The sequence below is a fragment of the Falco cherrug genome, chromosome 10 (genome assembly GCF_023634085.1).
Source record: "Falco cherrug isolate bFalChe1 chromosome 10, bFalChe1.pri, whole genome shotgun sequence".
NCBI lineage: Eukaryota > Metazoa > Chordata > Aves > Falconiformes > Falconidae > Falco > Falco cherrug.
Window position 1 is genome coordinate 8,348,786 of NC_073706.1, and position 23,685 is coordinate 8,372,470.

Here is a 23,685-nt window from a genome sequence, read left to right on the forward strand (position 1 = left end):
GGGAATAATCTGCTTCTGAACAAACACACAGAACACAAAATTATTCCACGCAATTCTCTTTCTTATCCAAAGAATACTCCCTCTTTCCAGTCTAGGAAGAATTTTACAAAAAAACAAATCACTATACTCATCTGTATGTCCTCTTAAACTACACAACCTATTATCAGTTCTGTAGAAACTGTTCTATATATCTGCTTTAAGATACATGTATATATGTGCTGAGGAAAGAAAGGGAACTAATTGATATATATCTGAAATGCTATCTGCAAACCACAGAACAAATATAAGACAAATTCTGTAAATTTTTTTGTCCTTGCTTTTATTTCAAAATAATCTTTAGCTTCTGCTGAATAATGATTAATTTCTAAATGCAAAAGATCGTTTAGCTTTGTTTTCTTTATTAAGACTTTGTCATTTTTACAAAAATAGAATAGAGCACTAGTCTATTAGTTTTTAGTTTAACATACAGTTCATTTATTTCAAGAGGAGGTTTGGGATACAATATATTCAGAGTTTATTAATGGTGGTTCATTTCATTGTTAATTTATAGCAGGTCTTCTGGTCACCACAAATTACCACACTTCTGCTGTTATATAATCAAAACCACACAGATGTCAGAAAATGTTTTTCTAAAAAAAAGCTGATTTAGGATAAACTATCACGTTGTAGCAAACAAGGTCAAGAGCCCCTTTAAGAAGGAAACTATTTCATTGCCTCCCAGTTTAGATTCTCCATAGACACGGTCCACAAATGAAATAGGAACCTGTTGAAACAAGCAAAACTATTTTTAAGGTTCAAAACCTAAATAATCAGAAATTCTGTAAACAAAAGAATGGCCTTTGATATACAGCATGTTTAGACATGGGAAGAAGGCAAGCACCAGATTGGCTTCATGTCAGTTCTTCTTACCAGTGGCTTTAATAATGCCCCATAGCTGGGGAGCATGAAATTATTTGGTTTATCACCTTTAAAGATGATCCAAAGGCATTACTCAGCGGCTGGATGATACACTAGTCAGAACAAACTTAATAGCTTGTGTACTAAAAGCCTCGGGGCTTAAAATGAACCTTCACCACTTTCCTTATGAACTGAATTCAAAACCTTTAAGTCAATGCCACAGGAAGTCAAAAGTCTTCTGCCACCATGAAACAGCGTTCTGCGCAACCTCACCACTGGCTAAGAGATGACATCTGAATATAGCAATTAGTGCATAATTTACAAGCAATGCCTGTCTTTATTGGTCTTTGACTATTTTATAGATTATTTACAGGATTAAGAGGCATTTCAAACACTAATTTTTATTTCCTTACTGTAGTGATCATGCTTTCCAGATTAGTTCACTACTCATAAAATGCTAGGAACATACTGCTTTTCAGTAATTTGACCACGTACAAATGACATATGACAGGACATTCTGCCAACACCGAATGAGAATATTCAAGAATTTCCATATATGTTTGTATGCAAAGTTGAAATACTTCAGGGGCTAAAATAAAGAATGACATTTGCAAAAGTCATTAAAAAATTGGCTTAGTGTTCTGCTGGCAGTTTCAACCAGAAATCATCTGGCAAATGGAACACAAAAAATCACCACACCCTTGCATCTGAGCCAGGCCTGAGGATTTCTCACAATTCTAGCAGATCAGTCCATGTCAGAAGAAAACCGAGGGCAAGAAGAGGGTAAGAAGATACCTAAAAAGACTCAACAATGACTCTGGCTTTCTTAGCAGGGTCCCTTTGATGTCTCAGTAAGCATCCTGGCAACTACAGACAGCCGACCTACGGAGCATGGATAGAAATCACTGAACATGTAGTCGGTGCAGGATGTCAGAAGCGACATTTCTTGACCAGTGATGAAAGAATGGTTAATATCTCACCTAAAAAGAGGTATCCCCTCTTTCCCTTCAGTAGAGGAATTAATCACCTGTGTTTTTTCTGGACTTTATACCTTTCTTGCACACAAAGTCCTACCATCAGTCTTAAAGGAAGCATTTTCAAAAAGGGTATATTCCATGCACTGTGGTAAATTTCACATATGATAAAGAAGTACAGCAAAATGAAACAGATGCATACAAAACTATTTAGGTATAGCTTGTGTCAGTTCATCTCATCATCCATTTGTTCCTTTTAGACTGGCAGGTCTCAATATTCATTTTCAACTTCGCTTCAGAAATATTTTTCTCTCACAACTGTATCTGCATTTCACAACAGCATAAAACCTCCTACTCTGCCTGTAGAATGGCAGCACCCACCAACCAGGAATTAGACATGCAAGTGCCACCTCTTATGAAATTTCAGTATTACTATTTGGATAATTATAAAATTTATAAATATCCTAAGTATTGATCAGGAAATACCGTATCAATGTACTTGAAACATAATGGAAAACTGTCCTACCTCAGGAAGATACAACACAGAGATGATACACAGAACAGCAAAAATACAATAGTCTTCTTTACAGGCACGTGTCAGCAATCTGAACACTGACAAGTTTGTTACAGATATCACAAAGGAAATCTTAAAAGACAAGGCCGAAGCAGAACAGCCAAGCAACCTTTCAGATGTTAGAGACAACCCTTCCCACATGTGAGAAACCAGAGGAAAAGGGAAGAAGATGCTGACATGAGAATGTAACAGATGAATTGTGGAGGATGGCATAACTGATCCATCACAACATAGAGCCCACATCACAAGGCTGATTGGGAGCCATTAGGCCTAGTGAAGGCTGCCCGTCAGACCTTGAACAGCAAGACACTTGTATTTGATGCCATACAATGAGTAGAGGCATGTAAATAAATGAATGGTGGGATTAAATAATAGGCAGAAAAGCAGCTATTTGTGGCAGCAGCCTGAAGAGTATAAGCAACCCAGAACTGCATTTTTTCAAAGCCAGAGAAGTGTATTTTACTGTTTTAAAAATGTATAGCAAATAAAACCTCATCCCACCCTAGGTCTCAGTATCGGAATATTATACAGGTGAGGATTTAATTCAGCAACATTGGAGAGCAACATGCGCATGCAGCTGGATGCTGGATGTGAACAGCAAAGAAATTAGGGTCAAACCCCAGCACAGAAAGGATAGTGATGTCGCTACATAAACAAGAAAGGTGGAAGAAAAGAGCTTGGTTTATTGTCTGGAAATACTCCACCCAATGTTGACAGAGAAATGCAATACCTAAGGTTTAGAGAGAGAGAAGCACCAGCAACAGAATTCTCTGACAAGTCACAGTCATGAAAATGATGAAGCAGCACTGGTTGAGACTGGGCTGTAGAGAGAATTGTAGTGAATCATCTTTAAAGACACCAGCAAGAGCATGTCAATGAAATATAAAAGGCAGAAATCAGACTGCTGGAAATACAGGATCTCACAACTGTTTTGAGCTCTATTTCAATGACTGTAGACAGCCCATGCCAAGTTTTGAACCAGAAAGTTGTGACAGCTGGAAAATAACAAGGCAATAAAAGATGAAACAGAATAGATCTGAAATAGGTGTTTTCAAATAATTTTGTTTTCTTCAGCAACCTGATTCTTACTAGAGGTGTCTGCACAACATGAAGGAGGAAAGAAAAGGCTCAGCTTCACGGTGTATTTTGACTTCTTTCCCTCCTTTGAAGTGGGATACAATTGTAAAATCGTATTAGCTAAAGAGATGGCAACAGGAAGAGGGAAGTATCCAGGAAGCGTATCAGCCAGGGGAATAAGTAACTGGAATCGTAGATCTGGTATTCACCTGGAAAACCAGAGTTCTAGGTGTGTAATTCCTTTACAACAAGTTGAAAATCTTCTTGGAAGTGCACAAAAATTCCTATGCTCCCAGTAATCTGTATCTACATTTAAATGAAAGCACAATATACTTATCAAAACTTTTACTATACCTCTCCAATAGTATATCCTAACTGTCTAGCCCGAACAATCATCTCCATCTGGAAGACGTATCCTTTAGAAACACATTTTTCCATTAGTTTCTGTAAGACTTCTTTTCTGTATAACCTGTAAAGGATTACAAAGAAAACGAAACCTGAAGCACAATTTCTGAACTTCAGAAATCAAGGTAGTGTGTAGGAATCCTAGCTGTAATCACTCACTCATATAATTACTATTTAAAAAAAACCCAACTTTTAAAAAGTTATAAGAACAACAGTTCTTGCAATCTAGTCTACTATTTCTTACACCCTTCCCAAACACATTTCATAGTCCTCAGTAAGGTCTGTTCTTACTCCAGTTCCTTGTTCAGCAGTTTCTTAATTTCAAATAAACATTATGAATTGCAAACCAGACCCATACCTGAAACTCCCTGTTAAGTCTGATGCACCTGGTCTCAGCAAAACCTGAGTTAGAAAATTGGCACCACGACTGTGAAAGAAAACATGGAATGTCAAAGTTGCTCAGTACACAATTCCGAAAGATCAAGCAGAATTTCTAGAAAATAAGTATCATTATACCAGCAGACCCCCTCCTCTTTATTGCTTAATATGAAACAATATTTCTAATGTTTTCACTGCTAGATTTGACTACTAAATCAAAATCTTGAAATCGAAACCCAAGGTTTTGTTTTTCAAAGGTCAATGATTAGTAGGTTATTGAACTTCACTATGAAGGAGAAATCGTTTTTTTAGAAATCAGGTTTACAGTTTGGTTCTTTATGGCAGAACTGTCAGTACGACTACACACTAATAAAATATAAAATAAATGCATCTGACAACATTCAAACCAACATTCTTCTCCTGACTAACATTCACTGTAAACTGAGAATAAAAATGCTTCCTGGGCAAACGTGAGACATGGATTTGGAAAATGAAAGTGCAGTTTTAGTTTATGCTGTTTTCATAGTACGGTAACGAATAAGCTCCACTGATGGAAAACGCTGTGAGACAAAAAAGCCAGTCATGACTACCTTGCTGAGGGCTGTATTACACTATGGTAAGATACGCAAGTCTTTCGTCTTGCCCAGTATGATGTAAAAGGATTCCTCTGTAATGTCCGTTTAGCTCTCTTCCCTTTTTTTTTACTTATATTTTATTTTGAGTGACAAAAAGATGAGCACTTATTCCAGCCATTAAAAACCAGGAGAAATCCAAATACAGTCCCTATGGTACCATCCCCAGATCATAATGGTAACACAAATTCTGCTCCTAATTCTTTACCGTAACATATAACCCAGCACTAGCTTGTGCCTATTCTCTTAAATCAGGTGTAAGAAAGACAGACTATGCAGAAACTTGTTCATTACTTCCTCAAAATGCGTAAGTCCCTGCAAACCCGATCTGCCAGCCTCTGTATGCTTATGTGACCTTGAATTTTTTCCTCTTTGCTTTTGGGTGAAACTTCCTCTCCCTAGTGTTCACTATAACTGGTTTCCAGTAAGGTCTTAGTAATGATTCATTGACATTGATCATGTCAGGTTATTCTTAACTTATGACAAATCAGAGCGTCAACAGAGGGGTTTAGCAACTGATTTACTCTTTAGGGAAAGGACCATTATAGCTATTAAAACTACCTAGATGTGTCTTTTAAACTTGACACAAGAATCGGTCTCAGCTCATTCTCTGGATGATGAAGCTGAAAGACACTTCCAACCTGATGCCATGTAGATTTGTCTGCTGTTCCAATCCATTTCTCAAGCCTAGTCATGTAATTACATTCTTTCTTGGTGGATTTTAACCAAAGAATTTGCAAATCATGCGTGTTCCTATTATTTAATACAATTTTGCAGTACCCAGTACTATTAACTGAAGACTCAGTTCAGCTTACACAGACCGAGTTAGTACTTGGAATTATTATTTCTAAATAACAAATCTGTGTGTAAATATCTAGAAAAATACTAACCTGATTAATTTTCTTTTCAAATCCCAGCCATATACTCCTCCATTTCCTTTATATCTTGTTCCAGACACAATATCAAAATTGCCTTCTTTCTGCTTTCTATAAGCAATTGGTTTTATCAGAAAGACAGGAAGAATATTTGTATGAAGGTAGTACAAATTTCAAAATAAGAACAATCACTCTCTTAGTACAAAATCTGTATTTTACAAACCTTTGAACAAGTAGAGGAGAGAGGAAAGCAATAATTAAGGTGGTTATAGCATTATGCATTTTAAAACCTGTGAATTGTACTCTTATAAAGAGCTGTTTCAAAGAATTTTATGATTACCTTTTACCAACTATGTCATAGAATTTCATAGACTTCATAAATAATTTATAAAGACCTACATGCATTTTTAAAGCCTCTCTCTATTATAAAAGACAGACTGATTTTAAATACAGATTTAAATATTTAAATTACACAAACCCATAGTAAGGAGAAAAAAAAAAAAAAGTCTGGAACTATCCTTAGTCCATACCATTCCTGACTGTGGCAGAACCTCATCTAAAATTTTAGGTCTTCAGTACTACTAAGCAAGAAAGTTGAGAATTATACAGATTACTAGCCTTAGCCTCCAATGTAATGCCCGTTGACCATTTCTCACAAATTGAAATGTGGCAGAAATGTAAGAGGAAGGCAAAAGGGAGCAAAGTATTTCACCAATAATTGAGGACAGGGTCCTCTATTCAATATCCCTACGTGCACACAGGATGAAATCATTAGCATTACAAAGTGACATTTATACATGCACTTTTCAAAGCTGAACAGCCATTACAAGGAAAAGAAGTACTTAGCCACACATGCTCTCTGATACTTTAAACTTGAGGATTTTTGCTCCAGTTAGGAACTATTCATTCTTCTGGATTATTTTGGCACAAATCTAACGAGGTCAAATCAATTTTACTTGAATTCTTGCTTTGCGACTTTTCTTACTACAGTTAAGACAGCTATACAAGAATATAAAGCTCCCAAATATTACTACAAAACAATGAACGTTCAGTCATTCTCTCATACTACGATCGGCACCTACCTGATAAACTCTGGAATAAATTTTGGCTGAAATGGAAGGAAAACGCCATCAGAAAAGACAAAGGGATGCTGGGGGTAGGGGGGAGAATCAATGAAAATCGAATTTTAACAGATTAAAACCACAGTACATAAAATACAGACTTACATGGTGAGAGAGGTCAGCATCCATAATAACAATAAAATTCCCAGTGGCATGCTTCATTCCATGAATATAAGCAGTGCCTGACAAAAATAGCACAGAAATAATTTCCCTCACTATTTTAATATATGTGATCTTCTAGCCACAGGCTTCAATTATTTTCTGAAATCTCTACTAGAAAAGGATGAACTAAAAACTCCTAAAATGTATTTTAAAATAAGATACTAGTGGTCAAACATCAAAGTGATTTTTCATTTTCCCTACAATTTCAGCACTAGATTTTATAAATATAAACCTTGGCAAACCCTAGTGCACTAGATACGCACAGAGAACACGATGTGCTAAGTGGATCGCTATTCCAAATATCATTTTCAGAAGTGCCACAGAAAACGAGAAACAGGACAGACAACAAAATAATCACTGATGATTAAAAAAACAACCCTGACTTGTAAACTCAATTTAGTACCAGTGGTATATAGATTTTGGGTTGTTCTCCTTAACACCATGAATTATATTCTGATACTTAATCTGGAGACAGCTTTTTTTTTTTTCTTCCTTCTTACTTTAGCTTGTGTTGCATTTTATTCATCCTGTGTGAACTGGTGCAGCTATCTCGGTAAGAGCTGGAACAAGTTTCGCTGTTACAGTTTTCCTCAATAACGCGAATTTCTGATCACAGTCATAGCTTCTGAAGACAGTACTGCTTCCAAAGATAGTACAGCAGCACAACAGAGATTAAAAACTAGCATATGCCCTTCACTGATCAAAACTACCCAAGTCCTTCTATGAACTTCAGAAGATATAAATAAAACTGAAAACAAAATACCCTCAAGTGATGTCTTTAGCAGTGTCACAGGCAACTAAACTCGCGGTTAGTGAACAACTTGTCTTTCCTTTCTTTTCCATGTCATTTGCAGTTACACAGTAGGAGCATCACAGATTTGTGTATTCTGCATGATTAGTAGGTATGGTCACTTGGTTTTAATCCACAACACTGATCAAATTAGTACAAAGGATGAAAAGCCAGAAAACAAATGTAAACGTATGTAAGCTTTTGGGAGTTTCTTAGATGAATGCGAGATGTAGAAAAAAAAAGTATAGAAAAGTGAATTTACCTAGGCAACTCAGTATCAAAATTAGAATTTTATTTTTGTTCGGCAGACTGGAGAAATTAGCTGCAGTACTTGGTACACTAGACACCTCAAATGTTTTACCAGCACATGGAAGTGGGAGTTGCCAAAACGTTTAGCAAGGAAGGTAGATACTGATTAACAATGAATCAAACAAGGTATTGCATTTTATAATTTTCTCCATTCCTGTTGTAAGAGAAGAGGGATAAGGATACAACATGAATCTTCACAGATGGAAATATTTCCCCTTTATTTTACGACAGTTTCCATACTACACTTTTTAATGTCTTTTACAACTTTCTAGGATATCTGCTTTTTTCTAACGCAAATAATGACAAGCCTGATTTACATATTCTGTGAAAATATGGCATCAGAGCCATAAAACTGCAGTCCCACATCTTTCCATGCAAGTTTTAATAATCTATCTCTGTGGTACAAGATTGGCTCCCAAATTAGTGAGATTTCTGCAACGAAAGATTGGCTACTAAATTAGTGAGATTTCTTCAATTCACATGTCAGTTAATAGGCGAGGCAATACTTCAGTAGTTTGAGTACTGGACACCCGTCAGATGTATTTTTTTAAATTTAATTATAGTCATAACTCACATCGAAATGGTTAACAGTGAAGAGCTCTATCTAAACATCAGAAAAACATCCCAGCCCTCTCTGGAGATTGCACAAACTATGGTCCAATTTTTGAAGCATCCTACAGATGGGCAGATTGCACCCAAGTTACCACTGCCCCCTCTGGATCAGTAGGTTCCACGCAAACATAGCAGCTACTCCTGTACACAGTTACATTTTCTCTCAATCTAGATCACTCATTCTGTAACCAGGGAATGCAGCAGGGGAGGGAGAGAAGCAGCGTGATACCAACAGGAAAACATAGTTGCACAGAACTGTAGTGACCACAGTCTTGCGGTTTAAGGTTTTAGGGAACTTGTTATAAGTATATTGTGATCGTTATATGTGTGGGTTTTAAGCTTGTTTGCTTACAAAAAACTTGATGAAAACATGTTTCTGCTTTTAGACTTCAATTTTCTTTTAAAAAAATTATTTTCTTAGTACTAACCAGACTTAATAAGGACTTACCGAGTCCCAGCTTTCTTGGTCTGGGTCTTAAAAGCTGCAGGATATATTAAGAGATACATATATTACTTGAAGTACAGTTTTAAATTAATTCTAGTGACACCTTAAAATTCACCATTTTCAAGGTATAAATATTTTAAAATGCACTTTCCATTTTTAGAAGTCTAGTTAATACAGAAAAATAAATTTATCTGTCAAAATACAGGAGAAAAACCATTACATTAAACAGTATTTGATCAGGTCATATTTAAAAACAAACCCCTTTTAAGCTTTACTTCACAGTTCTGCAGTAAAAAACAAAATTAAAAGCACCACCTCATGACTAAAGATTTCCTCAAATTCCATTATCTGGAATACAATTACAAATCTGAACAACAGTCTCCCCAGCACCATTACTTTTAAGGAATGACAAACACTAACAGAAAATATTTTAGCAAGTTTCCCAAAGTGATTTAGCATACTTTCAGTAATGAATATAAATTTCAAGATTTTCATGTGCATATAGATACAACCCATGAGTAATGACCATGCAGCAGTATTATTAATCTTGCAGAATATGAACAACCAAACTTTAAACCTGTGCCAAGTATCCTCAGCTCCTGCAGGGCCATATGAAGTGCAGGGGGAGAAGGGGCACTGCCACTAACAAAAGAGGAATCTAAAAAAAATTTTAGATCATCATGACAGTAATTTAACTTTCAGCTCTTCCTAAAATGCCTTTGATGTAAGTCAGCATTTGGGGAGGACAGAGTAGATATTTAAGTAGTCATGTAAATGTAGTTCACACACAAATTTTAAATCTCCCTTTTAAATCTTGACTAATTTTGATGCATTGTCTAAGGGGTCATAAGCAATATAATTAGAAGGAGGACATGGACATGAAGGAGTTAGTAATCATTAGTGCTTCTGCTTATCTGTTATTTTGGTTCCTTTTTTCCCCCTTTAATAAATAGTTACATTTGAACATTAACAACAACAACAACAAAAAAATCACTTTGACTCTTCCTCGGACATGTTGGCTTCTCATTAAGTCAACTACATACAATATTCAGTAGACATATAGAAAGTGAGAAGCCTCATGGAATTATTTGGATGATGACTCCTGAGCACTAACCAGAACAATGATATTACTTAGGAAACAAAGAAAATTATTTTGGGTTAAAAAAAAAAACAAAACAAAACAGTCCTGTTATTGAGGAATGCAACTAGACAGATTAAAAAACAAATCACAAGACCAGACTAGCTTTCATCTTTCCAATTCCCCTATTACTGCAGTCACTTAGAATGAAATTACATCTTATCCAAACCTCATCTTTTCTTAGGCATGCACAAAGTACATGAACAACCACTATTTGTTACTCAATAGCACGCAACAATGCACAAAGTACTGAAAACATTAACTCACGATTTGGCATATAAGCTCATAATGCTGCTAAGCAGCTGTATGACGATCATAATTAACATTTGTCTAAAGTGGCGTGCAAAACTTAAATAACTTAAAGGATGTTAAAGAAGCATAGAATCCAGGACTCCATTCCACTTTTCTAAGGACTTCAAGTACTTTTCAATACAATAAATATGAAAACAATAGGACAAAAAACTCCGAGAATATAAAACTCACTATTTTATCTGATCCATATATTTTTTCCAATTGTTCAGCAATTTCCTGTGTCCCATCTGGGCTTCCATCATCTATGATGATAATTTCAAAATTGTTCCCACTGAAATGAGAATTATTTTTAGATGAACAAATGGAAAACCCCATTTCACTACCTACAGCGTTATGAAAGGCGTGAAGCTGAGGACCAGAACACAGAGCGACCTCCCGACAGCCGGAGACACGTGCTGCTGCCGTTCCTACAGCCGGGGCTGTGCTTACAGAGGATAAATTCGATAAATCGGGACTCAGCGTTGCTGTTCAGGTCTCAAGCCGCAATTGCTTCACAGCACGCTGCAGCAATATAAACCTCCTCGAAAGCTAAAACTGCCGCTGCGCTTTCACCCGCTTGCTCCAGGAACCGGTGCAGAAGGGATCAGAGCACGCGTGAGACCTCCGATTAGAGTAATTCGTTTCCCTCATTAACCCGGGCGAGGTACACCTGGCTGCATACGACCCCCGATGTACCCGGCGGCACTGGGTAACGTTACTGCCCTCCCGAGCCGTGTCGGTATTTCGTACGTTTTAAGGACGCGCATTGCCCAGCTCCGCGACTCCTCAGCTCCGCCAAACACCAACAGCGGGTGGTCAACCCCCCGAGCCCGCTCCCCACCAGCCGCCGGCCCGCCCGAGGGGACGCTGGACCCCACAGCTGCCACAGCGGCCTTTCCCCGCAGCCCCGACGGCCACCTCCCCTCGCCGGGGACGGGGCTCGCCCACTTCCGCAGAGCGGCGGTGCGCAGCCGGCCCGGGAGCGGGGACGGGGCTCGGCCGGGCCCCAGCATCCCCGCGCCCCCCTCCCCGGGACGGGCCCCGCCGCCCCCTCGCCCCCCCCGGGACGGACCCCGCCCCCCCCCGCGACCGGTACCTCTCCTGGAAGGTGCGCGCCAGGAGCCAGACGACGAGGGGCAGGTTCTCCCGCTCGTTGTAGGTGGGCAGCAGCACCGAGAACTTGTCGGCGCCGCCGGCCGCCATGTCGGCGCGCTGACGCACCCGGAACCGGCGGGGACGCGCCGCAGCCAATCAGAGCGCGCGGCGCGGCCGGAAGCGCCGGGGCAGCCGGCCGGAAGCGGAAGTGACGCGCGCTGTCGGCCATCCGCCGTCCCTAACAGCCATGGCGGACGGCGCGGAGGCGGCGCGGCTGAGTGCTGAGATCGGCCAGCGGGAGCAGGAGCTGCGCGGCTTACGAGAGCGGCTGGCCACCGTCTTGCTGGGGGACGCCGCGGCCACAGAGGACGGTGCCTCTGCCTTTCCCGGCGATCTGCCCCCTCTGCCCGCTCAGGCCTCTCTGAGTCCCGCCGACATCCTGCGGTACAGCCGGCAGCTGGTGCTGCCTGAGCTGGGCGTGCGGGGGCAGCTGCGCCTGGCCCGCTCCTCCGTGCTCGTGGTGGGCTGCGGCGGCCTGGGCTGCCCCCTGGCCCAGTACCTGGCCGCAGCTGGCATCGGCCGCCTGGGTCTGGTGGATCACGACGTGGTGGAGACGAGCAACCTGCACCGGCAGGTGCTGCACGGGGAGGCCCGCCGAGGGCTCCCCAAGGCCATATCTGCCGCGGCCGCCCTGCGGCTGCTCAACTCCACGGTGCAGTACGTGCCGTACTGCGGCGCCCTGAGCCCTCGCACTGCCCTGGAGCTGGTGCGGCAGTACGACGTCGTCGCTGACTGCTCCGACAACGTGCCCACCAGGTACTTGGTAAATGACGCCTGCGTTTTGGCTGACAAACCCCTGGTGTCTGGTAGTGCCCTCCGCCTAGAGGGGCAGCTAGTCGTGTACAACTACCATGGAGGGCCCTGCTACAGGTGTCTCTTCCCCAAGCCCCCTCCACCAGAGACGGTGACTAACTGTGCGGATGGGGGCGTGCTGGGTGTCGTGCCTGGCATCATGGGGTGCATCCAGGCCTTGGAGGTGCTGAAGATTGTCTCGGGAATGGGTTCCTCGTTCAGTCAGTTCATGCTGATGTTTGATGCCCGTGAAGGGAGATTTCGCAACATCAAGTTAAGACCAAAGAAACCAGACTGTGATGTCTGTGGTGACAATCCATCTGTCACTTGCCTGCAGGATTATGAGGCATTTTGTGGTTCTTCTGCAACAGACAAGTGTAAGACTTTACATCTGCTATCCAGTAAAGACAGGATATCTGTAGAGCAATACAAAAAATTGTTGGATGAGCAAGTTCCTCATGTTTTAGTAGATGTTCGTCCGCCAGTAGAGGTGGATATCTGTCACCTGGTACATGCTGTTCACATTCCTCTGAGTAAGCTAGAAGAAAAAGATGAAGAATATCTGGAATACTTAAAAAAAAGAATTTGTGAAGAAAAGCAGAGGACTAACAGCCAAACATCTTTTCCTGTATATGTTGTTTGCAAATTAGGAAATGATTCCCAGAAGGCTGTAAAAATTTTGCAGGAGTTACCTGTCAAAGAATTTGGTTCTGTGTTGGCTAAGGATATTAAAGGGGGGCTCATGGCATGGGCTAGTAAAATTGACCCAACATTCCCTCAGTATTAGAAATTTAAATGGTGAAAAAAAATACAAATTTTCATAGTAAATTCTATAGGGGTCCATCTTCTTTGTGTAATGACTATATCACATGGATAAAACTGGGGATAGAAATACCATGTTGCTTTTTTTAATGTTAACTTTTCTTCAAAATAACCCTGTATTTTTGTAGATGCTTGTTTATTTTTTATAAAAATGTGAAACTGTTCATGGAAATGGAAAGAAATGTGTTTCTTGGTGGTTATTCCAAGCTCTCATTATTAAATAATTACTTAATTGTGCATGTGATGGTTGCAAATGACTCCTAATTAGTACTTACAGCCTGGAGAATGACAAAACACAGGAATCCAGGGCTGAAAGTTTTTACTTATTCTCCTAACTGCCTAAAAAATGGAAACAGTGCATGCAGTGATTAAAAAAAACCCAACAACTTGTTAATGTCTAGCTGATCAGTAGCACTATTAAGCCTATCATAGGAAATTGCCAAGACAATGCTGACAAGACTGTTTTGGTCAACATCCGTTTAGTTCTTTGTAGCAGCATTGTGTATTTATGAAGAGAAGTGCTTGCTGGAAATAACAGCACCTACAGCAAGTGTGTTCTGTTAAAAACTTCCAGAGGCATCCATCCTCATTTGTTGGCTAAAAAAAAAAAGTGTATTCTCTGACCTGTATAGGGAAACTGAGGTAAAATGCTAATAAGATATACATTTGTGTCCAGAAAGTTTGTAAAACATTTAGAAAATGTTTTTGTGAGGGTTTAGAAGAATTCTGAGGTGGAGAGGAGAAGAGGAGGTGAGAGGAAAAATAGGTACGTGGCCTCCCTTTTGCAAGTACAAAGACATATTTTGTAAGCTTTGTCACTGTTTTTTGTGGTAGTTGCATATCCCCAGTCTCACTGCATTATTTTATTAACGGGAATGAAGAGCTACACATACCTAAAAAGTTCTCATAGATAAACCGGATGAAAAGAAAGAAATAGTTTCTCAACAGAAGCAGCTCATCAGTTAAGCATAGTAATTATCTTCTTGTATTAATTAAGATACAAATTTCCTTTACTCCCTGAGGATGAAAAAGCCGCTTGCCATGACTAATCTTTGCATTGTATAAAACAAAAAAAAGTATTACTATTATGATGAGTAGTCAAAAAGGCATATTTTAGTAAAATGTATTTGAGAACAACCATACTGCCTACTTTATTATAACAAACCATGGGTTCTAGCAGTAATAATCTTAAGTCTTTCATGGAGGAGACGGTTACATGAATTTATAAATGGAGAGTCGTATCTCTTGCAATTTAGAGGAAAATGAAAACATTACAGGCTGTGACTTAAAGTAGGTATTAATTCTCTGTGGTGTGTGCCGAGAGTCATAAGTCAAGACCTTTTAAGGCTGGTTGTGGAGGCTTCTGGTGGGTTTCAGCATTTGGTGATTAGAAACCAGAGGGACCTGTTTGAAATGCCTGACCTGTGTTTGCATTTTTCTTTCTTTAATGTCAAGAGGCTGAAACGTAAGAGGTAACAGTAGCAATAATTCTGTAATATCCAGCCTTCTAATGCTAAATAACAGATGGTATGTCACACATCCTCCTGACCTGAGAAATTGATTCCTTTTCAGTTATTTGAAGCAAGGTGAACCTGTGGGCTTGGGCAAAAGTTTTGATTCTAAATCCGAGTGCTACTTGCAGTGGATAGAAATCATGTGTAAAGTCTTTTCCCTTGTTACAACATTTTAGCAGCAGATGTGCACAAATTCTGTGAAAGAAAAAGGTTAACATTAAAGCCTGTGGTTTTTGGCAGATGATTTTTCATAGCAAATTTATAACTGCATTTCTTGTAGCACATTTTCAAGGAGGAAGCCAGACTGCTGTATAGAAGACAGCTCTCAAGGATCTGGAGAACTCTGTAGAAGAACAGTGATAAGGATGAATGAAAATGGATCAAAACCTGAATGGTATCAGAACTAGCAAAAAAAAAAAAAAAAGTAAATGCATCGAGTCAGGCTAACGAGAGACAAACTTTCAAGGATCTTTTCTATTAAAATAGCTTTTTGGAAAGATCATTCTAGCCAATCTGCCCAGACTAACGTCCAAAGTTCTTACAGGAGTACAGCATCTGAAATGCGTCTGTAATTTTTGCATAAAGAGAGATTTGTACAAAACTAATTGGGCCATAGAATAGAGATGGTTATTCTGGAAAGAACTAGTGGCTCAGTTCTGATCACAAGGGAGTATGCAAAGTGTAGGTTTCTTTGGGGGGAAAAAGAAGTGTTCTGTTCCTTGACTTAGGACAGCAGTTAAATTCTTGGCAAATACGAAAACATCTGCTGTGCATCTTAGATTAAAGTGGGGTCTGCAGTGCTGGTCAAAATTTTATTCTTTACTTGCTGGGGCATTTTAAGTTTAATTTCTTTTATTCCCCTTGGCTTGCTGAAGTGATACACAAGTCTTCCTGTAAATACAGTCCTCATGCAGTGCTGGACTCTTTGGAGGTAGGCTGAAAAATCAAGGTCATAGGATCATAACTAAGCCAAACCCACCCTTATTATTGGAAATTGTCTTCTGTTTTGACTTGCTTTATTTCTTGAACTCTATAAAACATGTAGTGGTTTCTGTTTTCACCAGGAAGTATAGTATCAGAGCTCAGAAATTCTAAGAGAAGCAGTAACACTATTATTTTGTATTGCTACTAAAGTACTGTATGAATACTGGTAGATGTTGACATTGTGAACGAAGACAAGTTGCTTTGTTCAAGTAGCTTATAGTGTAGTTGGTCTAAGATGTGTTATCAGATAGGATAAGGTCAGTCAGCAGAGTGTATTTTTTTCTTTGTCGTTCACTCTTGATGTTACGTGGTTGCTTTTTGCCCTTTTGGTTATGTTCTCTTTTAAATGGCTAACTAGAATTTGGCACAGACACTAAACAGGAAACAGGTTCCTGTTAGAGGTTTAGGGTAATGGAAAGTGGCTGCAGCATTTATTCTGAATTGCTGCATTTTAATGTCTGCCACATGTAGGTCTATGGGATAGCGTCATGGTTCAGGCACAGAGTTAAATATCTAAACTTGTTTTGTCCTGGGACATGGCTATTATTTTAAGGCAAGGTGTGTCAAGCTGGTCTAGCTTTCATGCAAGTCTAAAAGGTGTCTGCATACAAGGTACTAATGTGCCTTGATAAGCTGAAGTCCTCTTTATTTTGGTGGCAAGAGTCTCTCATCTCAAAACTTCCATAAATTCAGCACTGACTTACTATCAAGGTGTATAATTTAAAAAAAATCCCTCAACGGTGACTGAAACTATTTGTAAACAAATGTATGAGGGATGTGTCCAAAACTAGTTCTCAGAGTTCATAATAGCAGAATTTAGGTATGTGAGTATCTTTATTATTATCCTATTTGTAAGCATGTTTTCTAATAAAAATTACTTGTTCAAAACAAAACTATGCACTAGATGCTTAAAATACTGCAAGTACAAGTCTGTCTTCTACATATGAATGCACTAAGCTGTCCTTTGTGAAACTACATAGGAAAAAAAATACTTAAGGATGTTTGCTAGGTGGCACTGCAAGTTTATAAACCGAATCATTCTCTAGGTTGTAAGATGCAATTCAACCTTAGCAAGAGCTGAGGTTCACCTGTAAAAATGCATTGTTGTACAGTTATTTAAAAAAAAGACTGGGGAAATAGAATAAAATGGAGCAGGGCAGTTGGATAGTACATACAATATTCCAAGAAAAAGTTATAATGGCAATTATCTTTCCTAGGGTCAGTTGTTAAAGCAGTGTTTGTTTCAGAGTCTGAACCTGAGGGTTTTTTCATGTGCTATTTTGAAATGCTTTTGCAGCCAAAATGGATAATTGTACAGAAAAGGGTTATTAGAAACACTACCACAAAATTAAATACAGATCTTAAATCTATAAAGAGTCATTGCAGAGTCACTGCTAGTACATTCTTAATATTACTGAAAAGCATTGCAGATTTTCTTGCCTGATTAGGGCAAGGTTTTTTTGGAAATTCAAAGATACTTCCTTTTTGTCCTTCTTGTTTTGTAAAACTGAACCGAAGGCATAACATCGTAAAAACAAAATAAAATAAAAATCAGTCCTCTAAGGCAGTGAATCCCAAAAAACCCAAATTGGACTTCTTTGGAAAGCAAGAACTGAGCTTGCAGACCTGATGTACCAAAAGAAGCCCACAGAAGTATCTGTGCCTAGAGCTCAGGCACGTTCCTGTGGCCTGAAACCAGGTTGTGAAATGAGAAGGTGGTGTATTTGTTACTTACTATCACAGTATTACATACGAAATGGCTTAAGTTGTGGTTAGTTAGGTGAGTTGTTCTTGAAACTGAGTCATTCTATCACTGGAGATTAAAGACTTGCTTATCACCATATATTTTAGGAAAGGGTGAGTCATTACAGTGTTAGCATGAATTTTATTGGTGTCACTTGATTTATGCATGTCTCTGACTTACTAGCTCAGTGTTTGAAGCAGAATTAAAAAACCCATGAGAGGGGAGCCATGGGTACTACACTGTTTTGATAAAATCACCAGCTGGGTTCAGGCAGCGTGCATGCAAGCTGGGGCAGAATTTCTCAGCTGGTGGTCTGTAAAACTGTAGTGGCCTCCAAGGCATCAGAACATGATCTTTTATAGTGACCAGGGAAAAAAATGCATGTGTTCCAGTGCATTTGAATAAAATGCAGGAAGATAGTTTAATGCTTTAAAAAAATAAACCAAAAAAAAAAAATGCAAACAAAGCCTGTTGTTGAGATCCCTTCACCCTAATGCAACTAGTTTCTCCAAAAGATACTGAGCTTCGCCTTTTGCATGGATATAATTGTTAGTGACATGGTAGTAACAAGAATACAAATGTTGAACTCTTCAGGAGGAAAGGTTTTTGTTTATGCAGACCATAAAGAGGTTTTTCTAATGCTGACGTGCCAGATGTTAAAAAAAAAATACTTGCAAATTAAAGACACTAATATTTTTGATGTCAGGTGTTACTTTTAGTATAACTTTTAGAAAGTTCTTTTAAAATCTAGGAACGTAAGCAATAGCTGTATGTAATTTACACCTTTGGGATAGTTGATTGCTCCTACATTTACTCTGATTCACTGCTCCAGTACATGCTGACCACTTTCATTGTGTCACAAGTTTAGTCCTGATGACATTCATACAGAATCTGTGTTGCAAAACTGCTGAAATTGTTGGTTACTGGTTTATTCTTTTTACAAGATTTTAATCTGAAGCTCCTCTGTTGGCACCTGCAGATATCAGTGGGAAAATTGTGATACACTTGGAAGAGCTGTAGATTGAAATGTAACGTGGATTTGCTTTTTCTTCTCAAGTAAGAGCACATTCAGCCCCTGCATTCCTTCCTAGATGATACTGAGGGTTTTGCCTTTTATTCCCATGTAATCACCTAGTACTAATAAAAAGTGGCAGCTGTTTCTTGTGGGGGAAAGCAAATGAATTGACCTACAGGAGGTCACATTTATCTGAGAAGTGCTCTTATCTGGGTGAGAGGCAACTGAAGAGGAATAATGTAATGTCATCTTTTCATTTACAAACCGTTTTTGTGAGTTTCAGAAAGAACAATTACTTTGTAAAATGTAATGCCTTACAGCTTGTGGTTGTCTTGTAAATGCAAAGATCTGAAATTGCATCCCTGGTAAATACGCTAAAACACAAGGCTTTAAAAGGAAACTTCTCCACTTCACTTGTTTGTTTTTGCTGTAGGTAATTAATTGGCTTATTCAAAGTGCTGATAATGAAAAACCACTTTGGATTGCTGGTCCAGTCTGCAGTTTACTGAAATCTGGTGAAGAACAAGAGAGTTAACTGGAACAACATATTCTACAGTTAAGATGCATGCCTGCAAACAGGCTGGGTTTTAACAGATAGTTACTTGTTTAGTAGTGTGAAAATTTCCTGCCTATCAACAAGTGATTTCTCAGTGAATATGCTGAATGTTACCTGTTTTGCAGGCATCAGAAGCGTGGATGCATTTTAGTGAATGCAAACCAAAGTGTCGTTTCACACTCCAGGCTGTGGTGGTGACAAGCCCTCGCGGTGTAACTTTATTACTGGGACAAGAGTGTATCTGACATGTCCAGGTTTGCAGCGGTTGCTCAGGTAAGTTGGTCGTTATGTGAGGGGAAGTCTCACCAGTGCTGTGGAGTGGTACACTGAGATAAAGAGCAAGATCATCTTTTCTTACGCTGGTCCGAGTTCCTGGCATACAGAACCCTTCCCTGCTGGAAGGAAGGTCGGTCACTGAGCAGGTTACTTCTAGGCTTGAACCCATGCTGAATGAGACAGGTGGAACTGAGTCAACCTGTAATGATACAAGAAGCTTGATAAATACAAACTGTGCTGCTTTGTTTGATTACAGGACTTCAAGCAGAAATAATTGCATAGTTTTGTAATGGCAGTATTGAATAAAAGCAGTTACGTCACTAAAGAGGGTAGCTGGGAGAAGAAGAAAAAGACAATCAAAACTAGCAATAACTGTGGCTGGAGGCTAACGAGTTCCTCAGAGGTAGTACCAGTCCTTAGAAGTTCTGGTGGGCACTTTTTCTCCTACAGGAAAACTAGGAGAAATGTAAAATATTAATGTGTATTAGGGTAGCAAAATTTGGAGCACAGTTAGCAAACACTAATGTGAACCGCAGGAAAACACACACAGACACACACTGGTTTGTGGTATTAACCTTCTGTGGTTTATGTTACTGTTGGTTAAATATACTGGCCCCACTGCTTACCTTACACTGCAGCTTCAAAATCTTTGTGAGGAAAAGAAATACGGTGCCAGCAGAGAAGCAGTACATGATCAGAGCCCATGGTTGGGAAGGAGATCTAAAGATTTCCCAGAGCTTTCTGCTTGAGTAACTCAGAGTTGTCCAAAGGAGTAATGACTTGATGGATAAGGCAAGAAAATGAGAAGAAATCTGGAGTTTCTGCTAAGTTTTGGCTGTACTCCTCCTGAGCAAGTCACTATTTCCCCAGTCTCTACTGTATGTGTGTTGTGTTTAAATCTTACTCTGGTGACCAGATCCCAAAGAAGCAATTTAATAAGCATGTTGTTCTGGAAGAGCTTGAAGAACTAAAATTCTTGGATTATATGACTTGGACAAGGCAGTGGGATATTGCATCTGCTTTGCTGGAAGCAACAAGAAATGCTTGGTCACTTGGAGGGCAAATACATTATAATCTTTATTACGCAGTCAGAAGCTTGAGCTGTACAGCTGCACACTCTTCATCTCCATACAGCAGTGGAAAAGCAACTGGTATGCTCTGGTCTTGACAGCAGGAAAGGAAAATGGCTCCTGTTTGCCTATTCTTTAGCCTTTTATCATTGAGTGGGTTAATTTGTTCTTTTTTTCACAATATACATCATATGATTGATTCAGCTGATTGACAATGTCAACTGAAACGTATTTGTGTGATGGTGCTGCTCTGACCTCTTGTTCTTTTTATTGTGAAGTACTTGCGGTGCTAGTATTTCATGCTCATGCTAAGAACAGAAAATAACTTCCATCCTGTCATATGAATCTTATTAGAAAAACACATTGATATAAATTCAGTCTGGTCTTACTGTGGTACAAGTCTTCCATCCAGAAAAGAAGCTATTCCTACTCTGCATCAGGGCTACTTAAAATTACAGGATCTATTGAAAGGTAGAATCAGGAGAACCAAGGTCTGGAAAGGACCGCTCCAGCAGAAGAATCCAGGCTGTAACACAACGTGCATGGCGTTGGCTGTAGTCCTGCCTTTGCTGGGACCCTGGTGCGTGTGCTGAGTGCAGGCTTTGCTGACCTGACCCTTCACCGTTAGTCACCAAAGGAAGAAACTGGTAGCTCTGTGTTCTTGAGGCTTCCCCATGCCCATGGCATGAGGCCCTTCTGTGTAAATCGAGCTGTAGTTTTGTTCACAAGGTGTTCGTGCTGTTGCTAGGAGACCAAATCTCTGCTTGCAAGGAAAGGTTATTTCCGAATTTAAAATGGCTCCTCATATATTTGACTGAGAAATGAAGTCCCTTATACAAATGGCCATTCACCTGCTCATGAATGGTAGAAGGAGGTTCTTCGGTTGTGAAACAGATTTCTGGCTTCAAGTGTAAGGGTTTGAAACTCTGAAAAAAAATAATCAGAGTGTTTAAACATGACTTTATATTTATATGTACATGTATGTGTGTGCACACCCAGAGCACAGCTGTATTCCACATGCTGTGTGATCGAACCATAACTGTTAGTAGAATTTATAGAGATTATTTTCCAGGACATGCATATTGTCCATTTCAAATCTCTTTTTGAAGCTCTGCTCTCCGTTTCTATTTTATTACTGCAGTAGTGGGAGGTAATGGGTGTCACTGGTCAGAATTCGTTAGAGCACTCTACAGGTGCCTTTTCATCTTCTAGTTATTAAAAATGAATTTGTGTTGTTATGTCTTTTCTTGCCTTTCAGATGAGAGCACCAACATGTTCTTCAACACTCAGAACTCTAGTGCTCCTCTTTCAATCACTCTTTCTTGCTCTACTGGTCCAAGGAATATCTGGATATTGACACTTTTAAAAAAGCAATTTAATTCCTTTCCTGTGCTTTCTACCCAAAGTTCTGCTGTGGCCTTCTCATCTGCTGCTCTGATTAGTGTTAACCTTCTCAATTAAAGCGTCTTTAGTGCTGTATTACAGTCCATTCAAAACACTGTTTCTGAGATGAAGTTTCTTGTAGTTATTTCTTGGATGTAGTTTTTCAGTTTTCATAGTGACAAGCTTAAATTTAATGTTCTCATCTTGTTAGCCTTTTTTTCAACGCTGATAATTTTGGAGGTTCTTATGTTTCCTTCTTTATTTCCTTTCCTTTTGTACTATGATTAAAACCAGTGGCAGCATTAATGTACAATTCTAAGAAAAATTAAGAAAGAGCCATTATTCTACTAGCATAATGTGACAGTTGGTGAGAATAACAAAGGTTAACTTTTTGCACAGCTACTCAAAACATAAACATCGATGGAGACTGATTCATAACACCCCGGTGCTGTTGAATGTTCTATATTCCAGCAGTAGCTTTATTTGAACAAAAGTGAGAAGTTTTGAGACTTGTCCTGGGACAACAGGAGACTGCCAGGACTCTGAAACAATCCCCTTTTAGTCTTCCTATTGTTAGTTTCAGGTAATACTAATAATCAGCTGTCCCAAAGGACAGGAACTCATTGGAGTTCCGTGTATAGATGAAGGTACAAACCCATTCCTCCTTCCGATACCCAACTGGATAACTTGCATTGATACTTCCTGGAGGAACTGATGCTTTCTTTCTGGAGACAGCGTTCTAGAGATGACTACTTGTGTGATGCTACTACCATTTTCAATTTTCTTTGGTCTACCAAGGAGTCAATGACAGGAAGAGGCTGGCAGCCTTCCTCCTACACCTGTGCTGACATTGCAAAGGCTCTTGTTCAGGTATTGCTCGCAACATCAACACAATTCCATGCTGCTGGGCACCGGGCTCTCCCTTTCAGCTCTCCATATGATTCACCATTGTTGTAATGCCTGCAGGGGTCCAGCCGGGAAGATGACATAACCATACTGTAAGTAATTGCAGTATGGGAAAATTGTTCTTATTTATTGTGGTTGCACCCTACCCATTCTTCATGTCTACCTGTTTATGTTCCTTACCTGGTTTTTCTCTCTCCAGTGAGCTTTGAGGGTACAAATGTAGAAAGGGTGACAAAGCTACTTAAGTCTTAAGTAATTCTGCTGATACAAGTTCAGAGCCAAAATCGCATGCAGAAATTATATGCAGAAGGGTAGGTCGGTCTATTCCCAACTAATGGACACTATGCTAACTGCGTGTGTGTGCATCCCTACTACTAAATGAACCGTCACAGACGTTTAATGCAGTAGTGTTTTATCCAAGATGTAAGAAGCTACAGCACAGTCCCATCCTTAAGTTTTCTATTGCACTTTTGGAAATAGATTTATTTATTTTCCCTAAACCTCAGACAACAGGGAAGCGAATATTCGCTGCTTGGCTGTTGTTTAATTCAGAACCTGAACCTCACAAGGTCATTAGGCTTTGGGTGGCAGACTGGGGATTAGCACCTTGGTGCTGTCCTGTTTGTTTACAGGAATGAATGTGAAAGTCTTGTTTTTCCTAAAGGCAAGGTTTGTTTAACTGTAGAACGTCTCCAGCTGCCTGCTGTCCCATGAGCAGCATTCCTCACTCTTCTCCCTGGGTGAAGCTTCCAGCTCCTCTGCTTCTGTCCTCTCCTTCATCCATGGGT

At 39.6% G+C, this 23,685-nt stretch overlaps 2 protein-coding genes across 3 annotated transcripts; one reads left to right on the plus strand and one right to left on the minus strand.

Moving 5' to 3' along the window:
* Positions 1 to 378: 378 nt before the first annotated feature.
* DPM1 (dolichyl-phosphate mannosyltransferase subunit 1, catalytic) lies at positions 379 to 11,932 on the minus strand. Of its 2 annotated transcripts, none has more exons than XM_055721970.1 (9): positions 11,777 to 11,932; positions 10,873 to 10,972; positions 9,255 to 9,288; positions 7,039 to 7,115; positions 6,895 to 6,962; positions 5,828 to 5,923; positions 4,286 to 4,354; positions 3,877 to 3,991; positions 379 to 763 (listed from the first exon to the last, which is right to left on the minus strand). In XM_055721970.1, exons 1-9 carry the CDS (start codon positions 11,881 to 11,883, stop codon positions 659 to 661), a joined length of 771 nt encoding a protein of 256 aa, XP_055577945.1. In that variant the 5' UTR covers positions 11,884 to 11,932; the 3' UTR covers positions 379 to 658. The 2 variants fall into 2 exon arrangements, with proteins under 2 accessions (XP_055577945.1, XP_055577946.1); XM_055721971.1 differs by having other exon boundaries at positions 6,895 to 6,920; positions 11,777 to 11,931.
* A 69-nt stretch (positions 11,933 to 12,001) lies between these two features.
* MOCS3 (molybdenum cofactor synthesis 3) lies at positions 12,002 to 13,686 on the plus strand. The gene has a single exon (XM_027813572.2). The coding sequence runs from the start codon at positions 12,023 to 12,025 to the stop codon at positions 13,412 to 13,414; it is 1,392 nt and encodes a 463-aa protein (XP_027669373.2). The 5' UTR covers positions 12,002 to 12,022; the 3' UTR covers positions 13,415 to 13,686.
* The last annotated feature ends 9,999 nt before the right edge of the window (positions 13,687 to 23,685 follow it).

Coding starts and splice junctions, on each gene's coding strand:
- DPM1 (XM_055721970.1), bottom strand. CDS start 11,883: ATGGCGGCCGGCGGCGCCGACAAGTTCTCGGTGCTGCTGCCCACCTAC. Junction 7,116..9,254: donor ACCAAGAAAGCTGGGACTCG/GTAAGTCCTTAT, acceptor TATTTTTGTCAG/GCACTGCTTATATTCATGGA. Junction 5,924..6,894: donor TTTATTCCAGAGTTTATCAG/GTAGGTGCCGAT, acceptor AATTGCTTATAG/AAAGCAGAAAGAAGGCAATT.
- MOCS3 (XM_027813572.2), top strand. CDS start 12,023: ATGGCGGACGGCGCGGAGGCGGCGCGGCTGAGTGCTGAGATCGGCCAG.